This window comes from Protopterus annectens, chromosome 17.part0, assembly GCF_019279795.1.
Source record: "Protopterus annectens isolate FY-2018-M chromosome 17.part0, PAN1.0, whole genome shotgun sequence".
Lineage (NCBI taxonomy): Eukaryota > Metazoa > Chordata > Ceratodontiformes > Protopteridae > Protopterus > Protopterus annectens.
Genome location: NC_056751.1, coordinates 19528142 through 19547601, shown reverse-complemented (window position 1 = coordinate 19547601; position 19460 = coordinate 19528142). Strand labels below are relative to the sequence as shown.

General features: G+C 37.0%; 1 protein-coding gene across 1 annotated transcript in view; it reads left to right on the top strand.

Moving 5' to 3' along the window:
* Window positions 1–8495, top strand: part of HELQ (helicase, POLQ like) — a 1104576-nt gene extending 1096081 nt beyond the window's left edge. The window contains exon 18 of the mRNA XM_044059295.1: window positions 8115–8495. Within this exon, the coding sequence (XP_043915230.1) occupies window positions 8115–8234 (120 nt within the window). The 3' untranslated portion in view covers window positions 8235–8495. The remainder of the gene's footprint in view (window positions 1–8114) is intronic.
* The last annotated feature ends 10965 nt before the right edge of the window (window positions 8496–19460 follow it).

The following is a 19460-nucleotide window of genomic DNA, read 5'->3' as shown; positions in this document are numbered from 1 at the left end:
GACGAGGATGGGCGGGATTAGAAATAAGTATATTAGAGGGTCAGCCCAGGTTGGAAGGTTTGGAGACAAAGCCAGAGAGGCAAGATTACGTTGGTTTGGACATGTACTGAGGAAGGATGCAGAATATATTGGGGGAAAAGATGCTAAGGATGAAGCTGCCAGGTAACAGGAAAAGAGGAAGGCCTAAGATAAGGTTTATGGATGTGGTGAGAGAGGACATGCAGGTGGTTGGTGTGACAGAGCAAGATGCAGAGGACAGGAAGAAATGGAAACAGCTGATCTGCTGTGGCGACCCCTGACTGAAGCTGCCGAAAGAAGAAGAATATCATAATAGTAACTCTGTAGGTCTGAAAGCTACTATTTTAGAACAGGTACAAGGAGATGGGGATAGTGATCATGTAAGAAATCTGTTGTTTTATAAATAAACACTTTTTATTTTGAAATATGGGACTTTGGTTCCACAGGGTCTGAATACAGACTGATGTTGGAAGTGTGTTATTTAGAGTTTACATGACATGTATCTTTACATTGAAGTGTTTTAAATGTGTAATTGTTAAATTATTTTATTGTATAATTATTTGATTGGCAACTGTGGGGTATAAATAGTAGGGTGTGTTCATGGTGAAGGTACTCTTTGAAAGGCTTACGTTAAGCTGAGGCGCTAAAGTGCTACTTTGTGCTACTTGTTTTGCATTAAACTTTTTTTTGGTCATACTGTGACTTTCATTGTTCTTTATACTTTGGACTGTTATTGTTTTTTTATTCTAAGAACTAAGCCAACACGGGAATGGAAAAAGGAGATTCTGCTGTTAGGAATGACTGCAATTAGGGAAAAGGCAAAAGGAATTTATTGAAGAAAACTGGAAAAGGAACCAAGATATATGGAGCAAATAACTAAGGAGGGAAAGGTAACAGAATGGGATGATGCTGAGAACTTCTTTGGACTGCAGGTTAGAGATTGCTTTCCCAATCAAGGACTGATATCACAGTATAAGCAAAGAGAAAGAATTGGGGGGGGGTCCTAAACAAAAGGCCAGCACTAGTACAGTTGTTAATAGACTCTAGAACAGAAGCTGCCATTAAGAAATGAGTAATTAGTACAGCATATAAAATATTGCATGATAATCATAAGAATTAATCAGAGGAGTTTAGAAAGGATTAGTAAGAGAGAATTGATAATCATTTCACAAAGAAACAATGGGGAGATATATGTATGTCTTCCAAATATGCAAAAAAAATTAGAACATTTAGAATCTTTGCCTGGAAGTGTTTACATAGGTATTTTTATACCCAAAATAGACTCCAAAGATTTTTTCTTCAGGTAGACAGCAATTGTTGGAGGTGTGATGGAGAAGAAAGAGGTTACTGGGAACATATTTTCTGGGCGTATAATGAGTTGGCAGACTTTAAAAGATTCCCTGCAGACTGCTCTGTCGGTGATACTGGACAAGCAAATTGGTGTAACTAAGGAAATTATATTTTGAGCTGTGATGCAGAATCGGAATTGCGTAGACATAGTAAGGCCTGGCTGAATCTAATTATGATGACTGCCAAAAAAGTGGCTACTAGAAAATTGAAATCAAAGTCTAAACCAACTTTACTAGAAGTAGCAAAGGTAGTAACAGAGATAAAACAACTGGAACTGGGATCTTTAGAAATGGGTAGGAGCAAATTACATAGGAGAAAAACGGGAATTGTGGGATCAGTACATGCAGAGGAGGAACAAGGTTTAAAGGATTTGAATGAGCTATGTAATGGTTGATTGACAATGACTGGCTATATTGTAAGTAATGTGTAATGTTTGCAGCTGCAGTTGTATTGGCATGGTTTGTAATGTGTAATGTTTGTAAGTGGGATTGTGGTGGTGTGGTTTATTTTCATTTATATAAATGTAAAATTGCCTATGTCATACCTGATAATTTAATAAAGGCATTTTATGTTAAAAAAAAGAGCTGTGGCAGTTAGCTTGACTGGCAAAGTTCCACTAGCAGAGATGGAAATGTTTACATGTTCTTTGCCTAGGAAGTATAAGTCCACTGATTGTATGGGGAGATCATGAGCCAAGGTCTATCAACAGCACTTTTTCTACTGCCTTAGAGGGCAGCATGCTATAAAGCACTTCAGTAAGTATTGTTATTTAAACCTAGCCACCCAATCATGATGATGAAGAAACTCTAGACATACTTTACGTTTTGTTGGATAGTGGCAAATGAGCATTGACCAGGAAAGAAGATCTTCCTCATGATCCCAGGCTTGTACCTATGAGAATATAAAGAATGTGAAGGGCAGACAACACACCTTGTTGGAAGTAATTTCATCCCTAAGATGACTTTGTGGGCTTTGTGTTTCTGGTTACCCCATTGACTAGTATGCTCATATTTCAGAGATTGATATAACTCAGTGTTGATTTTTTAGCACTTTTCCATATGAGTGTGTGTATATCTCTGTATATGAAAGATGTGTGCACTCTGTGTGTGTGTGTTTATATGAAAAAAGGAAAAAAAAAAAATATATATATATATATATGTATGTATGTGTATATATATATATATATATATATATATATATATATATATATATATATGGGTCACCTTTAAAATCTCGAAATCGCGTTTGGCCGAAACGGAATCCGACGGGACGAGAATACCGAAAACGCAGATGACCGAAAAGGTGAGAACCCGACGGACTCGGTAAGTGTGCGATCGAGTGAGGGATTTAGTGTTAGGGAGCGGACAGGTAAGTGTGCGATAGTGAGGGACTGTGGGTTAGGGGTGGGTTAAGTGAGTTAGGGTTAGGGTGCAGGTAGGGTGTGTGTGCGATGGTGAGGGACTGTGGGTTAGGGGTGGGTTAAGTGAGTTAGGGTTAGGGTGCAGGTAGGGTGTGTGTGCAATGGTGAGGACTGTGGGTGTGAGGACTGTGGGTTAGGGGTGGGTTAAGTGAGTTAGGGTTAGGGTGCAGGTAGGGTGTGTGTGCGGTAGTGTCGGACCTTAGGGTTAGGGTTTGGGTTAGGGATAGTGCATATGTTATGTAGTGTATTGTGTTGTTTACGTGTAGTGTGTTGGTGTAATGGATTTCGGTGTTTTGCGTTGTCGGCGTTTTATGTTTTCGGTCTTTTCGTTTCGGTCATTAGTGTTTCGGGCAAACGCGGTTTCGAGGTTTTAAAGGTGATCCATATATATATATATCTCCCCTCAACCCCTTTTTCCCATTTTTGCACATGGGGTTGGAGTGTCACTTCAACAGTGGCAGTCATCTCGAGCAAAGATTTACACCACCTGGTAGCTAGCCCTGCCGCTGTAGTTCATCCACTCACTCGTACACCCACACTCGCACCTACAGCCAATTTAGAGTGTCCAGTCCACCTACTGGATTCTTTGGAAAGTGGGAGGAAACCAGAGCACCCAGAGGAAACCCAGATGACCGGAGGGAGGACATGTAGACTCCACACAGAAGCCACCCCAGCCGAAAATTGAATCAGACCTCTAGCTGTGAGATGACAATGCTAGCCACAACACCGCACACATACACATTTATATGTATGTGTGTGTGTGTGTGTGTGTGTGTGTATATATATATATATATATATATATATATATCTATATATATATTATATATATATATATATATATCTATATATATATATATATATAAAATATATATATATATATATACACACACACACACACACACACACACACACACACACACATATATAGATAGATATTGATATATATTTATCAATGTCAGTGTATTACTTCTGATTGTGCCATGAATGCAGTAATTTTGACAGACGTTCTGTAATGCATTTGTCATTTTTTTAAACATCTGTATTTTTTAATATTAGGTTTCCTGATTTTTTGTTAGCTCCCAAAGTGGCATATTCCAGGTGTAGACTTAAAGGCACAACCAGCTCAAGCAGCCCCATTGCCTTATGTACCAGGCAGGGATCACCTGCAAGTAACCTGTTAGAAATAATACAGGACAGTTCCTGATGGCAGTTAGTGATTCAGGTTGTTCCAGCCGTAAGATTTTTCTGTTTATACAACTTTGTACATTTTAAAGTTTGCAGGAGACTTTTGAAGACTACAGAATGCATTATTTTATTAACTAATGGCCCAGAAAAAAATACTTATAAAGTGGTATAGTAATCTCTATTGAGTGACTAGAAATGCCCTTTATAATTAGCTGGACTGCAGAATATGATTTTCTGACTTAAGTGCATACACACTGCTCAAAGATTAAGTTGCTCTCTGCCACTGTCCGTAAGTCTTTATTGATGGCATAGTTTGTGATTTGACTATATATTTTGCAACCCTAATTTAAGTCCTTTTCCCTGGTCTGATGATGCTACATTTACGAACATTAAAGATGAGGTCATTACCTGTTGCACCAAGCATATATTTTTTAGGCTTTCTTGGACAATTTTGTCATCCTATGTTGAAATAATTAAGTAACCCATATTGTTATCCTTAACACATTTTGTTAATCAGAGCCTGTTTCCAACTTTTATAGTGGATAAGTTAATACACCTGATCTGAATCTTATAACCCAGACCATTAAAACACTGGATCACATGCTTAACATGTGATCATGGAACCTAACATTAAAAGCAATAAAAAAGTAACCTTTGTGTTTGAGAAAGAAACAAAGCAAAGTCTTGGTTAATTCCAAAAATAAATCACAAAATCTTAATTAAGATCCAGGAAGGTATATTCCAGCATTGTACTGATTAGCTCATTTGTTTTAACAGATACTTAATTAGTAGAGTATTACAGCTGAAAAAGAAATGTTTTCAGTACGGAGCCCTGTGGGAGACTAGTGGTGTACCTGCACAAATATCAGGATAGCAGGTAACTCCCTATCATGAATTACTGCTGGTGTTTTGCCGATTGAATTATTTATGCATGGATTGACAATTCTTTTAATTTGTCATTTCTTTTGATTACGTGAATAGCATTTAATACCTTAGAAAGGTCAAGATAAGTGGTGTGCAGTGTCACTCCTTTATCAAGTGTTGCTATCTCATTATAGAATACCAAATGATTCAGAAGGTCAGTATCCCTCTGCCATTATGAATAAGCTCCGTTGTGATGATTTCCATTATTTTACATATAGGGCTGGTCAGGTTGGTATGCTTAAAAATATTTCATTTCTTATACAAATGCCTTTCCCATTGCTTTGTGAGATAATACCCCTACAGCCTTTTACCATAGACCAAGGGTGTGTCCATATGATAATGTTTTCTTTAACATTTCAATTAGGGGGGTTAGTTAGGTTTTCGATGATTGCTTTATAGGAAGCATAAAACAAGTAATCTTTGTGGTATCTTCAACTAAACAAGTATAGTGAGTCCTATATTTTATTTTTTTTTTAAGTACATAAGGGTTATATTATTATTATTATGACAGCTACTAAATAGGGCAGGACCAGCTCAAATGTCACACTGATGGGGAAGGGATGTGAATTTAACATGTATACCAATACTCTGTGTTTTACAGCACAATAAACCACTCCCTTGCCTGATAAAAATATATATATAGTTAGAAAGCTTGTGAGGAAACTATTATTTTGTTGTTTTTGTTTTACTTGGATCGCTTGTCTGTGTACTTAAAGGATTTTCTAATGGAAACAGGCTGTCTACCCTACTTGTATTACTTATGAATACTTAGTAATTCTGTATATTTAAGTTAAATATTTTTTATTATTTTTTTTACTGTGGATGAGTTTAAGTTCGCTACTTCTACTACCATTATCTGATCTGGTTACTATATAGTGATTAAATATATATATATATATATATATATATATATATATATATATATATATATATATATATATATATATATATATGTGTGTGTGTGTGTGAGTGTGTATGTATATATATGTGTATGTATATATATATATATATATATATATATATATATATATATATATATATATATATATATATATATATATATATATACATATATATATATATATATATGTATGTGTGTGGATTGAAAATCTTCCACACAAAGAAGTTTCTTACACTGTATTTTTTTATAGGAATCATCAGATATGCTGTCAAGTCCCAGGAAAGTGAGTTTCTTTTAATTTTCCTTGTGACGGTAGATAGCATATCTTTTGTTAAATAAGATACATCTCCCCTTTTGTAATTCACTGACGTATGTCTTTGCTTATTCTGAAGTTTGCACAAAATTTTTCTCTGAACTTCATCCTAAACTGTTTCAGAGAGATGGGCCTGACTGTCAACACCAGGCTAGAAAACTGAAATATCAGACATGTGAATATGCAGTTACGAAGTTGGCTTCCTTTACCCTGTCGTGGATTATCTGATAATATAAGACTGTTCCTTAGTTGTCTTAGACTACTTTGTCTCCTAATTAACTTCTGGTACCAGTCATCTGAGACACGCCCCTTGTGCAGCATCAAGGATTATCTTGCTGTGCAGGGGTTGCAGTCACCGTGGTACATTTAGCATGTGGCATAATAAAGCTGTCCCATCAGCAATGCTTGTTCATTCTTCTGCTATCTTAAATGCGTCATCTGCCATTTTGTTATCCTTTTTATCCTCGTGGATAACAGTGTTATAGTTACCCTGTGTATTAACAGTTTTATAATTTCAACAGTAATTTGTAACCCATAAAATATTTTCCTGTTTGCTTGTTCACGTGTTGTCTTGCTTGATCTTTTACATTATGTCAGTGGCTGTACTTCTTCCAGTTTTACTTCTGTCCCTAATATGGACTTTTTATCCTTTTTATGACCATATCCTTGCCACAATTCTCTGTTTACATGCATTGCCATGGTTCTCTGTTTATATGCACTTCTTATCACCACAAGGTCGACATTACTCTTTCATGAAAGCAACTAGTGCATATAGCTTTTTGCCTAGAATGTGGCCACTAGTACTCTTTATGTTATATTGTTTATTCTTTTTTTTTAATTGATCCCTTTTGCTTCAGTCGCATATTTATTTATTTATTTATTTTCTTTACTTAAGCCTGATTATTTTCTGAATGTATTCTCACTCTTGGAGTTTAAGTCAATGTCTATTTATTTATCTGTGTAGAGCGGCTAGGGCAACTCTTGTGTTTTCTCTTTCTCCCTGTTTGCCAGCTTAGGTGTTTGCAAATTAAAGACTCAAACCTGTCACAGAAGTTCCTTATTCCCCCCATAAGTCATCACACCACTCTAGGTCTGCACCATTCCAGATGGCTGACCAGTTCCCAATAAAGTCAAACCCTGAGTTCTGTACCAGCTGTTCAACCTCTTCTTGAACCACAAGATCATAAGCATCTAGCTTCATATAGGCAGCACTTCCCACTGATAATGTTACCATGTGTGATAATTGTCTAACTCCTTCCCTACTTTTGGGACTGCTCCAGTGTTGCCATAATTATTTTCCCAGAATAAAAGTAAAAGGTAGTTCAAAATGGGTAAAGTCCAAATCAGATAAAGTATAGACCACCACAGAAAATATATCTGCTCAAAGAACACCATAGTAGAATTATTCAAATATGTATATATCTGTAGTAATACTCAAGGTTTCAAGTGTTTCAGAATACATCCTGCCATTCAGATACCTTACATCCACAGTTGCTGCTCTGTAGTGTCCTATCAAATACACTGTAATGCCTTTTATGTGATTATTATAAACTGGCAGTCATATTGCTGACTCTGATAATAGGGCTGCTTTACCTCTGTGCTCTTGTGCAGATCCCATGAATGTTCTGTAGCTCTTGGATATTTATATGTGTTTTAATCAAATTTGTATGTAGTTTCTTTGCCTGGTGTCTGGGTCATCACCAACATTGGTTTGTGGTAGATCAGATCACTTCAATGGCAAGCTAACAGTAAATAAACATGCAGAGTTTGATGTGATAAGGAAAATTTTTACTTTAAAAAAATTGTCATTCTTCTCCATATTTTGCATCTTTTAGCTCATTTTATTGCTTTGTGTTTTAAATTATATTTTGTATTTTTCAGATTGATTTTATAAACGTACTGTAGTTTAGCTGTTGCAGTTGCCCCATGTTGTTCTGAAACTTTGCAGGACATTTATCACTTCCAAGTATGTAGTAATGACAGACTTGATGTTTGATTTACAGATGTTGCTCACTGAAAGAATTGAAGCTTTACAAGATGAAGTGGAGGAGCTCCAGAAGCTGCCATCTGATATGCCAGGAGAGCTTGTATCTAGTGAAGACACAAGTATCACAGCTGAATGAGCTGGTGCTTATCATGTACATACGATTCCATATCAAACTCTTGTATATATGTATATATTTGAAGTAATATATACTTAAGGTTATTTTGTATTAAAAGAAGTGATTATGTTTTATGAATAGTCTGTGCATTTTGGTAAACTGCAGCTTATTAAATAATCTGCAATCATGAATTTCCACACTGTTTGTTTCTGTGTGTTTTATCCAGTTGTAAACTTATTTTATTTAAATGGCCCTAATAAATAAGGAGAGTGAATGAGGTTATTTTTTGAAATTAGTCTTTGTATTTTGCATGCAGAATCAAATCATTTTTTCATATTTGTATGACATAATATCTGCTTATCATTAGTGAATCTTTATAAAAATTAATTATTGGAGCATGTGGATAGAGATTATGAGAGGAATGGTATGATTTGTATGAGAAATGTATCTTAATGTTTTCTCTTTCCTTTTTGTGCACTTCATTCATCACCACAGGACCACAGATTACCAAGCCAAATTGTCTTGAGGGCTTCTTTCACATTTTAATTCTATACATTTTAATTCTATACTCCATTGCTTAGGTCCATTATGATGTCAGTCAAGAGAGAGAACATAAGTTCAATTAAGATTAATTGTAATTACTATTTTGTAAGGTGTTTGGTATGTACTTATTAATAGTCTAGTTAAGTTTTTTTCAAAATAATCACTACAGTTCCACTGGTACACTCAGCTAGTTGGAAATAAGTATGGGATATCACTCAGCAGGAAATGGTGATCCCTCTACAGCTGGGAAGATGCACCTGAATTAGGTAGAGGAAAAGGAGCTACTTGTAATGATTCTCCTGGGATGCAGTGGCATAACGTAAATGTAATGTGAATACATCTGATACGGTTAGGAAAAGTAGAGCAACAAATGAGCACCGACCACCTCTTATGCTTTTATCTAGCTGAACGTAACAATGTTACATAAACATAAAAGTTACTTTGAGGTAAGGATTCCTTAGTTCACCTAATATGGCAATTTTCCTGTCTCATATTAGTTGCATTTCCTTGCTTATTTATGTATGTATTTGGTAACCAGTGTAAAGCACTGATCCAGCTGGACCATTTTCATATTCTACATGGGGAATGTATATACAATGAAATTATGATACTAACACAAAAGAGTAACATCAACATGCAAAGAAGACAGCACAGTAGAGCTGACATAGATAAGTGTATACAATTTTATTTCAAGCTTTTTGCAAAGTAAAATACAAATGTAGAATAACTGAGATTCAAACATGAAAGTGAACAGTTAAGTATATGACAAAAAAGCAGGAAGCATAACATTACAGTGATACTGTGTGTAATGTATTGTACATCAGGGTGATAAATTTGCAAAGAAAGTGTGAGACAGGTATGTATGGTTATTGGAGGTAGGTGTAGGTAGAAAGTTAAGGTATTTGAAGTGAAAAAGAAGGGATCAGAGAGCTGAAGAGGAGCAAGATATCAGGGAGGAATAGGAAGTAGTAGAGGGAGTGGCATTTGGAAATCTGCAAGAGATTAGTAGTAGTTATTAGAGTAAAAGATGAGTATTTCTGAGATTGCACCATTGTGGTATCTCTGTATTGTGCTTGTTTAAAGAGGTGGTTTCTTAATTCAGTTCTGAAATTTATGATGGAGGATATGGATGTGCTTTGCTTAGGAATGGCTCTTCATATTTTGGATGCCACATATACAGATGGTTTGATTGGTACTAGTTAGGTGAGTTTGCAATGTCTGGAGAGTTTGGGTTGACTCTGAGAGAGACCTTAGCCTGTAAGGTGGATGGGGTCTTTCAGCAAGTCTGGTTGCAAAGTATGGTAGAATGTCTTGGTACAGGAATTTGAATAGGAAGATCCATAGTACCTTTGTGTAATGATTTATTCTAGCATCCCGATAAAGCTCCTATGTGTCCCACATGTTATTCCGTATTTCATAAGATCACATTTGAGTTCTGTCTCTCAAGGGTGACTGCAAATATCCCATACAACAGTCAACAAAGGGTAAAAAGGTCATGCATAAAAGGCAAAAAGCCCACAACCCCCCCCCCCCAGAAAGACTACAAGTAAATCAGAGTCCTGAATGTGTAATGCCTTAAACCTGTTTTGAATGAGGACCACGGGGTAGATGCAAAGGACCCCTCAAGAGCATTCAGGTCTCCACTGACTTTTTTAAAGCCTTTAATGATGCATTTAGGTCTTTAAAGCCAAACAGCCTAATACTAAGGGCATCAAGCTGTTTTATAAGCTGATATTTCTTAGAGAATGCCCAAACTAACCACTTATGTTGTACTGAAAAGACCAGAACAAGGGCAAAACACGTAATGCCTACAACTAGTGGAGTTTGCCTTTAAAGGTGTGCTGTACATGTTTATGATTGTATGTGTTCTGTGTGAGATGTCATGTAAACTAATATATGCTGTTTCTACCCCTAAACCCAGCCCTACACTTTACCTTAGAAAAACCCTTTCCATAATACTGCCACTATTCTAATTATGTATGGCTGAACTTAGTGGTAGTGTTAACAGTTTGCAAGAAGAAAAGATTCCTCCTTTGATCTGTTAATTTTCAATGATTTGTTTTGTTCATTTGTAGTTTGAACTTTCAGTACTTTGATCACTAGAAGGTGAACTTTATATATGTATGTATGTGTGAGTGTGTGTGTGTGTGTATATATATATATATATATATATATATATATATATATATGTGTGTGTGTGTGTGTGTATTACCACACACACACACACACACACACACATTAACTTGAATACCAATTGCTCAAGATTCAGATACTAAGCTTTATTCACTATCAACAGCAAATTGTTAAGAAGTGTTTTATTGTAGGAGGCAAGTCCCTCTGTACCCCTCCCAATGTGTTGGGACAAGACTCCACCTCAGTATATAAATGTACTCCCTCTGAACTCTCAGACGCTTAGAGAAAGTATAGTTACAGAATCTATGTGTTCAAGTATCTCACACTGGAATACACCAATGAGCATTCAGCTAGAGCGAATGAGCCTTGAGCAGCTTAAAGTCGAATAACTGAAAGCCAATGATAGGTGGAACTTGTCAGGACTGAAATGACTTTAACTCATTGAGTCTTGATAATTTGAATATATTGAATTATCTACAAATACAGTGTTTTTTATTAATGGAGCCAAACTCCCTGCAGCCCTTGCCCCTTACTCCATAAATATACTAACTTTAGGATTGCACAGCAGTGCAGATAATGAAAAACATTCTTACTTCATTATTTTGCAATCCCATACTTAAGACCTGAAACATTACAAATGTATTTTTTTACAAGGAGGTTTCCCATATCCTGCATTCTAAATAATAGTAATGTCAGGATCGTAGTATATTGGGAAATGTGCATCACTACTGTCGTAACCTTAGATGTACGAGTTATAACCTGGCAAGGCTGTTAACAGCCATCTGACATCCAAAGCTTAAAAACACCTTCCACATACCTAAACCATTAATAAGCTCAAGCAGAGCTGAAGAAAAAGAGTGGTTTGGTTGCCAAGCTTTTCAGAGCTTTCCTGGCCCTGAAAACGGCTCCTCTTGCAGGCTTTCATGAATTGATGTTTGGCTAATACTGTTCTGTTGCTGGAAATGCAAGGTCCCTTTAGGAGGAAAAAACTCTACTTTTTAATTTTTTGACAGAAAGTGAATTTTTCAGTGAAAATAATTTTAAACTGTGAATAAGTGTATTATACACTGCCACATGACGTTTGCTAACTTTTAAACAGGTACATTACTTTTTACTTTTGTGGAAAAAGGTTGCTAAATTAATATAAAACTATTTTTCCCTTGTAAAAGTTGTGCTATTTTACTTTTGGAGGCTGGGTAAGTTTAAAGTGTTTTCTGGTGAAACATTTGACTTTTTACATAATTCCCTGTTTCACCAACTACTGCTGGCAGACTTCTTTGGGAATTGGGCTTCTTTTTCTGTTTACCATGGAGCAACCTACTGGAAGAAGGAAGAAATGTCACAGACAAAAACATTTTACAACCACAGCTAAAATATACGTTGCCATTCCTTGCCTGTGTAACCACAAAAAATAAAAAAACTGCAACACTTCCAGATTCTCTCCAATAAAAATTCTAGTTCATCTTTCTCTTACTTAAAACAGAACACCATTGTATCACTCTCTAGTGAGCCATATATAAGACATTTCAAATTCCTGCTTTGTAAATATTTGCATATTGTGCATTATCATTAATGTTTTTCATATTTTGTTACTTGGCTTGTTAAATATGTATATATCTTGAATATTCTAATGTTTACTGGGCATATTTTAATACTGATACTTTACTTTCAAATCTCCATGTTTACTTTGAAAACTGTTGTTTTTTAAGCCATCTTTATTCCTGGTTTCTGTTGTAACTCTTGGGTTGTGGTGGCTAAATGGGTCCATCTTGAAAGTACATAAAATAAAAATAAGTAAATCTCCAGTCCCATAATCTTCAATAATATTATCCCCACCTACTGTAGCCTCTAAAAAGTCAGGCAGTTGTACTTCAAGTGCAGAGCCCCATTTCCAACTGGCTCCAACAAATGTCTGACCGTCACCTGTTTTACCTGTTTCATCACAAGGTACTTGCTTAATGCCAGATATCTGAGTCAAGACTTCCAGTTGCAGGGAAGAGAAAACACAGTTTCCTTTATGTTTCCAGCTCACACGTTTGGACCAGATGCTCTGTCTAATGATGTTAGTCCCCCTTCTTTGCTGAATTTAAGTTTAGGAGGTTTGTAAAAGAGCATCTGGCCACATGTAACAGAGTTAATCCTCAAGCTACCAACACTCCATTTTTGGGAATAGTTTGCTCAAATAAAAGGAAGAGGGATCATACCCAACTCTTCCAGTTCTTGAGTTTGACAAAGTTGACTTGGTCTACTCTATTCAGATTGCTTCTCCACTGAGTTATGACAAGATGATGGGGATTCTATTTCTACATAAGGATCCAGCACTGTTGCAGTCAAAAACTCAGCAACCAAGTAAGGTACAGCAAAAACATTATTTAAACCAAGCAGCAAGTAGAAAAATGCAACAGATTAAAATGGTAGGATTCTACTTCCTCAGTTTACTTCAGGGAGACACTAAATGTGTTGAGTGAACATTTCAAATGGGATTCATAGGAGGTCTCTGAATGCCATGAATCTAAACTTTTTAAGTTTTGAGGTGCCTAGTCTAATGGCTGTTCCACCAGTTTTCTAGTCCTTTGAGGTAACAGTATACCTTCATCCTGAATCAGAGCCATCCGTGGCAAAGAAGATCAGCAGGTTATAAACACTGCCAGATATCTCTAAATACCACCATAAGAATCTCATAGCAGACCATGCAGAATTTCTCTTAGGTACAGCTAAGGTTTCCAAACTGGCACCTGGCTCCACCACACTATGTAGTGATTAGGTAATTGGGGTGTTGGATGCTATGGAGAAAATAATTTACACTGACATCTACCCTGGCCTTAAGGGCTTTAAACTGTCAAAACCACATTATGGATCATCATAGAGACACCCTAAACATGGACAAACCATAGCAGAATATGGACAGGCTTTTTAAGGTGACTCAAGATGGTTTTCAAGGTCAGAAGTATGCCAATAAGTGTGGCTATGATGCCACAGCTGTATGTTGTGGGATTGCAGCCACAGGATAAGTTCGGCATAGGTATGCTTGGATTACAATTCATCCACTGTCAGAGGACATCAATGGCCAACTGTCCTATTAGGCAGGATTTTTTTTAATTGGGCCTGCTTCCCAAGAAGCACTTAAAAATTAGAGTGAAACATGGAAAACAAAGGAGTAGGTTAAATAATGGTTTTCACCTTTCCCCAGTGCAGTAGCACCCTATAGGAAACAACTGAAGGCATTTCATTATAAACAGGAAAAAAAACTTTCAGAAAGAGGCCCACTTGGAAAGCAGGCAGATGCAGGGAGGTATGCAAAGTAAGAGAGGTAAGTCCCCTTTTCACCCAAGAAGGGCAGTATTGGCAATACATCCAAAAAGCCTATATTTTTCTCCAGTTTTTTCAAAGATACACCCACATTTCCAGGGAGTGAGATTTTCCCTCTTCAAAGAAAATTGGCTTCAGAAAACTTCAGACAGGTGGTCAAGGACTTTGTATCATCAGGCTACAACATAGAATTCATAGTCTTCGCTTCCTTCTTGATGATGCAACCCATCTTCCCAGGCCAGGAGAAATTTGCAAAACCTAGATTTAAACAACTGTTGTTTGCAGAGCAATACAAAGGGTCTTAGAGGAGCAAGGACATTATTTTATTCAAGACTATTCTTGATTCCCAAAAGGATGGTCCCCTGGAATTCTATTATGTGTTTATCATGACTGAATAAATTCCTTAGGGTGATCAAGTTCAAAATGGCACCCTATCAGGCCTTTTTTGGTAAATTCTACTAAATTCCCACTGGTTACCTGGGTTTCAAGGATGTTTACTTGCATTTCCCTATTCAAAATATGACAAACAACTCCTTTCTGAGATTTGGGGCAAAACATGGATGATTTTGGTTCACTAGAGAAGCAAGCTTCACGTGGCAGCAGTCACCTCTGTATCTGTGGATCATGGTATAAAACTGCCCTTTTATGGCATAAAGCACTTTAATTAGGACCTTTCCTTCAGTGTTCAGTCTTTTAGATTCAGGTCTTGTAGGTGGTCACCCTTATCTACTAGAGGGTTGTAGGAATCAGACAAGCACAGATCAAATGACCCCCTTAAGCAGTCCCCAAGATCCTCTGGGACAGGGTCTCTCTCTTTTCCTCAGTTTTATCCATTAAGGATGGTGTTTGTGATAGAAGAGACAAATTTCTTGAACAACTGGAAAGCATTACCACATATTTGTGATTAGAATATGTATTGAAAGGGAGATAAAAGTTATAATTTTTTTCCTTACCAGTTCTGAAACCTGTTCTAAAGAGTGGTAAATCTCATTTGTCCAGGGCAGTACTTTTTGTTTTTTAATATAAAGGAAATGTTTTAAACAAAACAGCAATAGCAATGGCTTCCTTGCCTTTCAAAGCAGCAACTTGTTACCCAAGATTTTTACCATTCAGAAAGGTCATTTGCAACCAGTTTGGAACCTCTCCATACTCAACAGGCACTTGAAAATGAGGAAATTCAGAATGATGACACTTCATACCTTGTCAGCGTTCTGCCTTGGTGGGGTTGGGTGGGGGGTATGTTTCCATGATGACAGAGCTGGGCGCCAGTCATAACCAACGTAAATCTTAATTTTAAATATAATACAGAAAATAAAATGAAATTAAGGCCCACATTTGCTGAAGTGCCTGAACTGCTTGCAGTAAGTTGTAAGCTGCTTATGCTTATTACTGACTGAATGTTCATCATTCCCACTGCTGCAGTAACCCTTAGTTTAGATGGGTTGTTTCTTGCCCAGGAAACAGCAAACATTTAACTCCAAAATGTTGTAGCTCCGCCTACTCCTTCACTCTGACTGCTGACTGGCTAATCCTATGGAAGGAAGTCAACAGTCAGAGTGAAGCCTTCTTTGGTGCTTTCTTTCCATCTCAAAAAGAAGCCTCTCAGACTTCACAGGAGCAGCAGTCAAGAGCTTAATTTCTGGCAGTTAATAGGTTCATAGTTTCATAGGTGGTTACTAAACTATTAACCCAAAGGTCTTTATAAGCTTAACCATGTGTACCCAATATAATACTAGAGAAACCCAATATAAAGATCTTGCCAAAACTTGAGATCTTAGTTAGCAATGACTGCCCATATCTAGGAGAGTCATATATGAAATCCCTGGCAGGAATTTATGGTTTCCCACCCAGTCATCCAGACTACATTTAAACAGGGTCATAGAGGGGCTCTGTTTGATGTGAATTGGTGGCCTATTCCAGAGGGGTGGTAACCTCTGACAGATATATCTGTCTCTCCATCAGGTCCTATTTATGTTGCAGGCCAGGTTAAGGTCCCTGGAGCAGGTGACCCATGTCCCATTTGACTTGCGGATGTGTAGCATTTACGTTATGTTTGGATCTGAGATTGCTCTGTAGGCCATGCACAAGTCTCCTCTAAGTAGTCTGTATGCTACTGAGCACAGTGACAGTGATTTCAGTCTGTCAATGTATGATGTTCTGGAGACCCTGAATTTTCTTGGTTAGAAATGTCTGAGGTCTCTCAAGTTGCTGCAGGTGCCTGGTAAGATACACACCAAAGGGAGCATTATACCCAATTATTGGCCTGATGAGGGTTGAGTACAGGGGAGTTATGGCCTCTTTCACTCTTGAGGCAATGCCTTTGCTAATGAGGTGCGCAACACAGAATGCTTTCCTTACCACAGTAGACACATGGTGGTCAAAGTTTAGGCTACAGTCAACTTGTGTTCCCAAGTCTCTCGCTACTGAGGTGTTACTTAGGGTAGTATTTATAGGATAGTCTGCAGGGATATCGTTTTTACTGAAGGGGGTGATAATGCATTTTTTTAGCAATGAGATTGAGTTTATGATTATGGCACCAGTCATTGGTTTGTGCAAGTCCCTCTTGAAGTATCAATGTTTGCACCTAATTTGCAGTTGTCAGCAAACTTAGCCACAGCACCTCTGTTTTGACCTGAACTTTTGAGAAGTATATTCCAAACAATAGGGGGCCCACCACTGACCCCTGTGGAACCCTACTGGTGACAGGTCCGCTGTAAAGTCCCCAACTTTGAGCATGATCTGTTGATGAGCCAGGTGGCAACCCACCTGATGACGTAAAGGTTGATATTCAAATTTAATCTGTTCAAGTCTTTTGGGTTTCTAATACCATGATGGGAATGGACCCCCTTCCTAAGTCAAAGTATGATTAAAGTTCATGAAATTAGTATTGTTTCCATCTTTGATGTCAGCCAAAAGTGCCTTTTGCAGCACCCGCAATATGCCCAGTAATGACTCCTGCAATTCATACGGGGTTACATGTATTGGTAGCATATATAAGTAAGATTGTAGATTCTTTTTTATAAGACCCATTGCTCCTACTACTATTGGAACTGTCTAGTTATCTTTCTTCCACATTGCTCTTGTTTCTGCCTGGAGATCCTGATATTTTATGGCTTTGTGTATCTCTGTATATAACACACTGTAGTCACTGGGTGTGACAATTTCAGTGATCAATGCTATTTTCATCTTCTTTTCATGGACCACTATATCCAGTTTTCTAGCATCTATCTTTTAAACTGTTGGTAATGGGTGATCCCATGTGATATAAACTTCATCATTTTCTATGATGCTCTGTGGCTCATGTTTCCGGTGTTTTCCAGCCACTTCAATACCATAATGTTTGCACAATCCCCACTGCAACAGTCTTGCTACATTATTATGCCTTTCAGTATACAGTCTTTCTTCCATTAATATATCACAAGGTGTGCGACTGTTTCCAGTTTGGTTTTACAAAACCTACATTTGTCTGTTTCTCCTACATGTTCAATGGACTTTGTAAACCAGCGTGTACGTAGCACACTATCTTGGGCCACCAATATTAACCTTTCATCTCTTGATTTGAATTCACCTCTGCTTAACCATTCCTGTGTTTGTTCCTGATAAACATGAGGTTCTTCCAGAAGTTTTCTATACTTGCAACTATATTTATGCATTTTCCACATTTATTGCCTTCTCATCTGGTTCTTTGCCTTATATTATTTCTTTCCTTTTTTGCACATTCTGTTACTGCCTGATTTTTATCTACTTCTGGTTTGATTTCCATTCCTGCTTGACACTGATATGCTTCTGCTAGATTAAGCAGCAAAGTCATCTTAGATTTATTCTCCTCATGTTTCAAAACTTTCACTACGTTTGGGTCTTGTGAGGTCAGTAGATATGTGTGGAGCCCCATGATTGCAGGTCTGTACATGTAATCATTTTCAAAGAGGCCCATCCCACCTTTGGAACAGGGAATATATAATCTTGGTATGCACTGATTTTTATAAATCATTTGGTGAGCATGAAGCATCCTTCTTGTTTTCCTATATAATCTTTCCAACATGTTTTGGGGCCAGTCAATCACTCCAAAACTGTAGTTAGGACAGGAAGAGCAAATTAGTTTATAGCTTGGATTTTATTCCTAGATGTTAACGCTGTTTTCAGGATTAATTTAAGTCTTCTAAAGTATTCCTTCCCATGTTTTATTTGCATATATTCATGTTTTATTGCTGATCCTTCATCAATTCTCAAGTATTTATACACTTCCACTTGCTCAGGTTTTTTCATATAACATTCTTGTCCCAAATTGATGTTTTCCTGGTGCTGCAGTTTTTCTGCTTTGAAGGTTGCTTTTGCACATTTATCAAGACCAAATGACATTCTTATATCATCTCAAAAAGTTTTAACAACCTACAGTTGTGTTTTCAGTTCCTCATCTAATGAGCTATACAGTTTTAAATCGACAAAGAGAAGATGAGAAGTCTTTACATTTTGTTCTTTTCTAAGAGCCAAATTATAGCCATGACTTAAGCTGTTAAGTAAACAGCTTAATGGGTTAAGGGCAAGGTAGAATGGCAACAGTGACAGAGAGTCACCCTGGAATATCCCTCTTTGAATTTTTATCCCTGGGATAATAATTTGCCCTTTATCATGGCTTAATTGCAAAGTGGTCTTCCACTGTTTCATGGTCACTGTAATGTAGTCGATTAGTGTAGGGTGTATCTTATGCATTTTTAAGCACTCTTTTATCCATGAATGTGGGATACTATCAAATGCTTTTTTGTAGTGAATCCATGCCATACTTAGAATCTTCCCCTTTTATAGTTCTCCACTATGACTTTATTTAACAGCAAATGATCCTTTGTTCCATATGACTTTCTTTTATTGCCCTTTTGTTCTACTGCCATAATTGAATTTTCTTCTAAATTACTATAAATTCTGTTAGCATCAATTCCCATGTATAGTTTATACATTGTTGGAAGGCAAGTTATTGGTCTATAATTTTTACAGTCGCTTGCAGGTTCACTCAAGTGGTAGCATAATTTTTCCTGTTGTTAGCCAGGTTGGTGTCTGTTTGGGATGTACATATAAATACTTCTTACTCATGGCTAGATCGTGCAAAGATGTTAATACTTTTAACCAAAAGTTAGGTGCTGCATCTGGGCCTGGGGTTTTCCAGTTAGAAGGTTTTCTTAAATTTGTTTCAGTTTCTCTGGCTGTTACTTCATTCCATTTCATATCCTGTATCTTTAAACTTCTTATTCTTTCTTTTACTTCTTATGT